The following is an 8540-nucleotide window of genomic DNA, read 5'->3' as shown; positions in this document are numbered from 1 at the left end:
CGTGTTCCTGTCATACTTAAAAACTATTCCTTAAAAAGAAAAAAAATTGGGGTGAAGAAAAAGCAAGTTGCCAAACCCAAGAGCCTTCAGAATGGAACTCGGGGACTTTCTTAGTATCTTAAAATCAACTCGTTCTATGAGGAAAAAAGTAAATGTCAGTTCTTTACTGAAATTAATTGTTCTTGGGGATGGGGCTGTGAAAAATACTGGACAACGGAGTTGCAGAATTCTTCTCATGGGATTTTGGCTTTTTCTGTCATTATCCTCTCCCAAGCAAAAACTTTACATTTGCTTTCAGTCATAAAACAAAGGAAGTAAGCCTGAAAACAAGTTCAGAGAGGAACTGAAGTTCAGAAATGTTGCAGTTTGAGATAATTGATGTTTAGGGGGTTTTAAATGGTTTTCGAGTCCTGTAGCTGTTCAGATACCCTCAGGTTCTGGGGAGATCTGACTAATTTAGCTTGTGTTTGCAGTTTGCCCCTTTGTGTCTTACTGATGTGTCTGTCCTCTGTTTAAAAACATTCTGTGTCAGTGATGGCTGATCTACAGGCAATAATAATGCTGATTATTTTTTTTTTTCAATAATGTTCTTATGTGCATTTGGAGATCAAAATATTCTACCCCAAGTAGGAAGCACGTTTGGTCCAAATGCTTTGTTTTGACTTTGTCAGAGGAACTTAAGAGTTATCCTTTCTGTTTCTTGTTAGTTGAGTCAGTTTTGGTCCTAGCAATCTTTATAAATAACAATGATTTATTCTTTAGGTAATTGGAGTTTTAAGGTATTTACATTTCTGATGCTCGCTGCACAAACCTTGAGACTGGGAATGGATCTTTAAAGTCTGTGCAGCTTGTATTAGTGAATTTATTCCAGGTAAGCTCAACAGTTGAAATGTTTTGAGTGAACAACCTTCCTGCAAATATACTGCCCATGGTGGCCTGACAGGCTGGGAGGTGGGTGATGTTTTCTTGGAATCTTCAGCTAGTTCTAAATCATGTAACAAAGCAGGAGTTTTGTCATGGTTGTGATGCCCCTTAAATTCTATAACTCTTTTACTGAGTCATTGATTCATCTTTCAAAATTTAAAATTATAATATTGCCTCTTTTCATTATTTTTGAAGTTAATGCAGCACTTAAACAGTATGATACATATTGCTTTGGACTTACTAGCCAGTATCCTAACAGAAAGAGACAGGTAACATTTATTATGGATACTGGTGTAGCAGACTGAACTGCAGATTCAGTTACTTATGATCTTGAGTTTTAGTATCCATTAAAAACTAAATGCTTATTATAAGTTCATCTCTCTGAATTTTTATTTATTATTTTTAGCCTTTATTTAGACAGTGTGCATGCAGACAAGGAAAATGTTCCATGTACCTGCATGGGTTCTGTGATTTTCCTTATGTCTCATGATTTTAATCAACAGGGAACTGAGATGACTTGAGGAAAAAACCATGCTACTGTCAGGTACTATTTCCTGTTCTTGATCTTTGAAGGTACTGGGGGAGGCAAAGTTTAAACTGGATTATTTTATTAAATGGTCTCTGCAGGTGATACTGGGTTTTGGAGAAGGATAGGCTCTGTATTCAGGTTGGTTTATCACAGATGTTCGAAACCCCAGGAAGTGTTACCTTTACAATTCTAGCAAGAGAGATTTCCTCAGAAAGGGGTGCCTGTACCTCTTGTATTTGACACCAGTGCCACAGACAGAGAGCCTGCCTTGGATGTCAGTAGTATTGGTAACAGCTCAGCATAGAGTCAGGAACAGGGACACGTGTAGTTCCAAATCCGTTTCAAGCATGGTGTTGTGTCCTTCTGCTCAGTAAGCTCAGTAATGTAACAAAAAAGACAAAAACGCCTCCTTGCAAATGTTTTCAAACCTCCCACAGACAACAGGGAACAAAGCACATCATGACCAGGGGACAGGAACAACGCTGAGCTGGGGATAGGCAGCAAGAGTGTTTGTCTCACAGTCTGGTCAGAACTGCTGTGCAGAAGTGCTGCTGCTTCTCATCCTGCACTGCCAGCAGAAGTCAGTAATCCATTGCTAGGGACACACTCCTGTGGGTGTGCTGGTCTTCTGCAGGCTTCCTATCACTCTTCCAGTTCGTCAGAATAAAAACTCTTGGGGGATCCTGGAAGCCTTCCATGGAAGCATAGTTCCTTTGGATTCACTGGCCCTTTGTTTGGCTAACTTTGCCTTTTTAAAAGTCTAAAAATTACATCAAGCTTCAATGAAGGAGTCACATGCTCTTTCAGTGGGGGTACTGTGACTGCAACACATTAGTGAATCGGTGTTTTAGGGATTTGCTCCTCTCTGATACCAGTTCCCAGCGTGTTTGCAGCTTGCATCACTGTAAGTGGATTGTTTTGTAGTTTGTATCCACTTTGCAACAGGAAACTACAGCTATTCAGGCAGCTCTTCAAGCAGCTCTTGAATCCAAGAATCTTGTGATTCTGCTTCTCTCCTGAGTCATTTGGTTGCCTTGATGCAGTTGTGAACTCCTGTGAGGGATGCTGCTGGTTCTTGCTGATTTTGTTTTGTCTTCATTTTGACATGTGAAGTCCACAGTTTCATTGGTTCAATCTAGTGACTGAGTCAAGTCTGCAGTGGCAACTGTTGACTGACTTCCAACTTGGAAGTTTAAAGCTCCTCATACTAATCTAGGGCTGCACAAAATAAGGACCACTGCTTTTATTTGTAACAGTGTTTCTTTGTGGTGTCATGGGAGTTTGTTTATACTATGGAAAATCCTGTCTTGGTGAGAAGGTTGAAATATTGTGTAAGCCTCGTCATGAAGAGCTCAAAATACAATATTCTGGCCTCACTAAAAATGTAGCTATGTTAAGTAAAATAAATAAATGAAAAGGCAGCCTGCTGGCAACTGGACTAGTGCTGCAAAAAGTTGTTTTACTTGCAGCTCTCTTAGTCATGCCATGGCTTTATGCAAGCAGTTACAGTGGATCTTAAAGTCTGTGTGGAATGAAGCAGTGGGGTTCTCAGGGTTGAGTGGACAGTTCACATGTATGGCTGGTATAGCAACAGTTCAGGGATAACCTTTACTGAAAACTGGGAGCAATTTATGTGTAAGACAACGTGCAGGAAGATGATGAATTTTGCTTATTTGGCATATTTTCCCAGGTTTTAATCAAGATGACAATACTCAGGGATTTCCTCTAGGTTTCAGCACCCGGGAGCTTGTTTTAAAGACTGTGATAATTACAGCTTCAGTCCTAGGTTCTGTGCTCAGTGACTTGTAAACTTTTCCAGAGTTAAGTAAATTTAAGCTATAATGTGTATTTCAAAGGGGTATGGTCTTTAGATTTATCATTCCTGGTAAGTTACTTAAATAAAAAGTTAGATCACTTTTCTTCCAAAAGAACAGAATCTCACAAATAGTTAATGCCTAACTTAGAGTGATTTGTTATATGAAATGTTGGCATTTTTAATAAGATTAATATATTTCAATGAAAAAAAGCAGAAAATCTTTTTGAATTCAAATGTGCAGTTCCTTTAATCTAAAATGGTATTATGAATCTTTGGCTTTCTCTAGATGATTCTGAATTTCTCTAGGTGCAATCTAAAAATAAAAAGGTGAATTTCCTAACAAAGCCTTAGAAAATAAATTACTGTTCCTTTTTCCTCTATGCATTTTCATGGTTTGCATCAGCTGTAATACAGTTACAAGTGACTTGCAATAGTTAATGTAAGAGCATTGAGAGCCCTTAAAATTATAGTAAATTTTCAGGACCTAAAGATAAGTTCAGTATAGGAAACAGTGTTGAAAGCCAGTGGCTGTAGCAACTGAGGTCATCCTAACAGAGGAGGAAAGGATTTTATTTGTTCACTACCCGTGAAAAAATGGGAAACAAAGTTTTGTAACTTTTTTCATATATAATGTTGAAAAAGTCTTTCTTCCCATTTGAAGTGAGGAATATTTCAGTGTCATTTTTTGGTGGTTTTCAAAACCAGTTACATAAGTTAATTTTAGCAATGTAGATTCTTACCGATTTTTCTGGACGAGAAATTACTACATAAATTTGTTATTACAATGTATTACATTATATTGATGTGTTTTTGGTTTTGTTTTTTTTTTTTCCTCTGGAAGAACATTCCTATAGAAAGGAAATAGGAGCCAAAGTCTGAAATCTAAAATAAGGACTAAACAGCTTTTCATTTGCTTTTCTACCCTTTGAGATGCCAGAAGCAATTTCCTCTTGAAGCTGACTTCCTCTCTGGAAGTGATTTTCGTCTCCAACCATGTTGAGGCTCTTTTCTCATTCTTTCATTCTGACTAACTTGCTTTTTTCCCCTCTGACTTTCTACTGCAGTTGGGAACTTCTGGAGGTAAGTAATGACAGACAAGTTTCTCTCTAACTTTCTTTTTCAGTTCTTCTTCCCCCCCTCCCGCCCCCCCTCACCCCGTCAGTCTAGAAGGACAAACAAAGCACTATTGGTGTCCTCTGCAAGAGAGCACTGATAGGGGCTGGCTGTAAATTGACGTGGCATGGAAAATCTCTGCTAGTTTGGAGCAGCTCTAATGTTGCTGCGAAATCAAGCCTACTCTTAACCAAGTTTGTAGCTTGAAATCATCACGGGCTTACGGGTTCTATATTAAAAATGAATGGAAAGTACCTTCACTTTGCTGTTTGGGAACTGGATTTTTTCTCTGTTTGGATTTACAGCTAATAGAAAACAAAATCAAAGGGAGTTATTTGGTTACTTTTTTTTTTTTTCCCCCTGTAGTAAGAGCGACAGATCTTGCTGCTCCCCCCACCTTTTCCTGCAACTTAATCATTTGCAGATCTTGCCATGGGGTGCGGACTGAGAAAGCTGGAAGACCCAGATGATAGCAGCCCTGGAAAAATCTTTTCTACACTGAAGAGACCACAAGTTGAAACAAAGACGGATTCTGCTTATGAATATGTATTGCTGGATTTTACTTTAGAAGGTATTTTTTTTATGCTGTATGTTTACTACTCTGAGATAAGAAATGGCATTTAACTTAGCTCTGTCTTGTTTGACTTACAGTAAATCTTAGATACTTTCAGCAAAGCCAGCCAGAGTGTAAGACTCTTATTTTGAAACACAAATCATGACGGAGGTCCTCACTTATATAAAATTACAGTGGAAACTACCGAAGTATTTTTAACAACCAAACCCTCCAAATTACACAACTGTCCTTGTGAAGGAAGCTGGCTAAAACTGTTAGAGATTTTCCTAGTTTCCTGTGAGTCAGATACTGCCATCCGTACTCGCTTTGAATAATGGTTGTCTGAATTCAGTGTGACGGTTCAGAAAATACACTGTGCCTGAACCTTAATTGAATAACAATTTTTTTTAAATGCACTCCACTTCTGAAAACAGGCTGTCATTGTCCTTGTTACTTTATGCAGAAGTAAGTCTGTTCCTTAGCTGTATACTAGGAGTAACTTCCCCTCTTATGCCCACTCCAGACTCTTGGTAGATATTTCTGTAAGGCTTTTAGAGTTTCATCTTACTATTTTTTTCCCCGAGTGCTTTACTTGTAGTTGTTGAATAGTCTTTTGAAATCGTGACTGAAATGAAACAAAATCTGTATGCATAGCTAGAGGCAGACAGTGCTCTGTGGGATACTTCCTTCCCGAGGGTGTCCCATCTCTAACAGAGCAACTCCCTGTTCCACAAAGTTGAAAACATAAACAAGCCCAGATGGCTGCCCTCGGAGAACAGACAGCTCAGTTTTGCAGTCACTTTATAGTAACTTGCATTTTAGAACAGCTCAGTCTGCTGGAACATCTTAATAACAAGGATTTGAAGTAAATGCAGTTGCTAGAAGGGTTTGATAAAGGGAGGAAGTGTAAGTACAGGTCTTACTGCAATTTCAGGAACTGTTTCATAAACAAAACTTGGCTTCTGCTTAGTTTTACTCTAAATTAAAGGACTGTGGTAATATTGTATTTAAAATATAAGTATTTTCATTGAAAATCTGCAAGGTACAGATGAGAATACACATTCTACTAGGTTATAGTACGTGAAATCCAACTGTTTTTGTTGTTCTGTTTATTTACACAAAGTTTCTTCCTGGCTTGTTCCTTTTGAAGTAGCAAAACTTGTAGTAGTGGTAACATGCTGGAAATAAAGCTAGGCTGCCTAATGCCTACATGGATTACCTCCTAATCTACTGGTAATAGAAAGGATAACTTTGAGGCTGAAGAGCATTTAGTGTTCTTAAATAGCCTGTGTTCTGGATAGCTTTCCTGTGTTTTCAAGTCACAGTTTCAGAAAGTGTTCTGTAAAGGATCTGTTATAAAGGTGGTTGTGACTTTTTTTTTTAAGTAAAAACACATCAAACAACTGCAAATAAAGGTGCATCTCTGTGTTTAAATAACTTAGCAGTGAAGATTAATTTTCTCGTATTTAGTCTGATATTCAGAAATGCTTGGCTTCAGTGGCCTGCTGTGGTATTATGAATGTTAAATAAGCAAAATCAGTTTCTGATAGTTGCCTAAGTCTTTTTAGGTTTCTGACTGTAAGCAAGTGGATTTGTGAACACATTCTGTTGAATGGTTCTAGCTTTGTGTGTATATGACCTTAAAATATGTTTTGCTTGGAATTTCTTTCCTTTATAGAGAGACGATAATGAATAAAAAAACCAGTGTGTATACTGTCTGAGAGGTATTTGTGAATTCTGATTGCTTCTGAAATGTGGGGATTAGCTAAAATATTGTGGAGAATATGTTGGGCTTTCTTTTTTTTTTCCTACCTCAGTCAACTCACTCTTGTACTTGTTGCTACTTGAATGTCCTTTGGCTAAGTGAAACATTAGTGAGATCCCTTTATCGTTTCAGACCAAAGTTTTCACTCTGCTGTCAAGTTGTGTTATATCTTCATGACACTCCTTCTGTCTTGCCAATTTTCCAAGCAAGGTCTTCCCCTACCAAGATTTCTGTTTGCCTGAGTGATTCATTGCCACTGGTTCTTGCACCATGTAAAACAGAAAATCAGCACTTAGCTTTCTGTAGGATCTTAAAGATGATTATGTCCTGCATCAAGATAAAAATACAGCAACTCTGAGTCTGTTACTTCATTTCAATCTGCCTTATTCTGTGCTTTATCAGGTATGTGCTGTGTGAAGTGGAAATGAGCCTGCTGGAGAGACTGTCAGCAGTCCCTGATCTTCTCCCAAGCTGTGATGCAGATTAGGTCAACCATGCTGCAGCCTAAATTTGCTGGCCAGAGTCCTTGTGCATCTTAACTAGTTATTAGCAGTGCACTGAACCTTGGCTTCTCCCCTCCTGGTCCCCATAAGCTTCCATCTGTACTGTAAAAAATTAGCTTTCAGCTTCATGGAGGGTAATCTGCACCAGGAGAATCCCAAACAAGAAAATTAAAGCCCATCTTTTATTTTGGTGGAATTGAATAGTACAAAGAAAAGGGAGCAGTGGACTCTGAAGTATAATTTTAAATGCCTGTCAGTGATTGTAAATTCCAAGGTCTCAATCGTGAGGCATATCTCAGTTACAAAAACAACTACTGTTTTTTCAAGTCACTTCAACTAAAAAGTAGGGATAGTTTAAATATTCCTACTGAAGCAGAATGTTTTATGCTTTGTCCAGAACCCTCCTGTTAGGGAAAAGGAGGAACATTGATGCACCCTGCTAAGATGACAAGCTGTGAAGTTCTTGTCACTCTGAGTAACAGTATGAATGTGTATGAAGTAGCTGTTCTGTTGTCATCTTCAGTGTCCTGCATTGGAAGCTTACTGTGCAGCTGGCAAGTTAGCTGCAGTTCTGGTACTGGTAAAAGTGTTTTGGCTACCTGTTGATAGCACATCAGGAGGGAAACTTTGTTAATGAAAAGGGGTTAAGACATTTGCAAAATAAGCGATGATCACGTTGCATCGTTGCTGCTTTCTTGGCTTGTGGGTTGTGGAGCAGTTATTTCTCAGCATGTATGTCTCTAGATTTACTATGAGTGTAATCATGGGATGGAGGTATTGCTGAGGGCAAAATATTGTCCCTTTATGGAAGGGGATGAAAGCTTTGGCAAATCTGTGCTGTCATAATTACTCTTCTGTTACTGTCTGTATATGGTATTGATTTCCTGCTCTCTGAGAGCATCTGCAATTCCAGTTGTACTTGAGAGGAACAGGAATTACTGCCCCATTAGACTGACTGCAGCAGAATATACTGTTACCAGCATGGAATGTCCTCTGTGCAAGTGCTGTGGATCAGACAATTCAAAAAAGATTCTCCAAGAAGTTTTCCCTTTATCTGTGCAGTTGTCCCCAAGAGCTGTGTATTACCAAGATGTTGCCTATTGATGCAAAATGCCTGCATGCACTCAGGGATTCTCCGCAGAAATTAAACACCACAAGCTTACTTAGGTGGTGTGTACTTAGGTTTACTAGAAAAAGGAACTGGGACTATGTAAAAATACCAACCTGCACTCCACAGATGACTTCTGAAGGGAAAAAACCAGAGAAACAAATTAGTTGTTGCAGGCTTAAATCTGTTATGCAGGAACTTAGCTCAAAACTAAGGTTGAAGGGTACTG

The 8540-nt window shown here is 38.6% G+C and overlaps 1 protein-coding gene across 3 annotated transcripts in view; it reads left to right on the top strand.

Moving 5' to 3' along the window:
* Positions 1-5: 5 nt before the first annotated feature.
* Positions 6-8540, top strand: part of RFTN2 (raftlin family member 2) — a 36724-nt gene continuing 28189 nt past the window's right edge. The window contains exons 1-2 of one of the 3 annotated variants that reach the window (XM_064660538.1): positions 6-4349; positions 4807-4953. In XM_064660538.1, coding sequence (XP_064516608.1) covers positions 4815-4953 — 139 coding nt within the window. In that variant the 5' untranslated portion in view covers positions 6-4349; positions 4807-4814. Of the gene's footprint in view, positions 4350-4748; positions 4954-5641; positions 5842-8540 lie in introns of those variants that run through there. The other 2 variants (XM_064660537.1, XM_064660539.1) reach the window with 2 other exon arrangements.

Source organism: Pseudopipra pipra, chromosome 7 (genome assembly GCF_036250125.1).
Source record: "Pseudopipra pipra isolate bDixPip1 chromosome 7, bDixPip1.hap1, whole genome shotgun sequence".
Lineage (NCBI taxonomy): Eukaryota > Metazoa > Chordata > Aves > Passeriformes > Pipridae > Pseudopipra > Pseudopipra pipra.
Note: the sequence above shows the minus strand (reverse complement) of the source record. Positions and strands in the feature narration are given on the sequence as shown.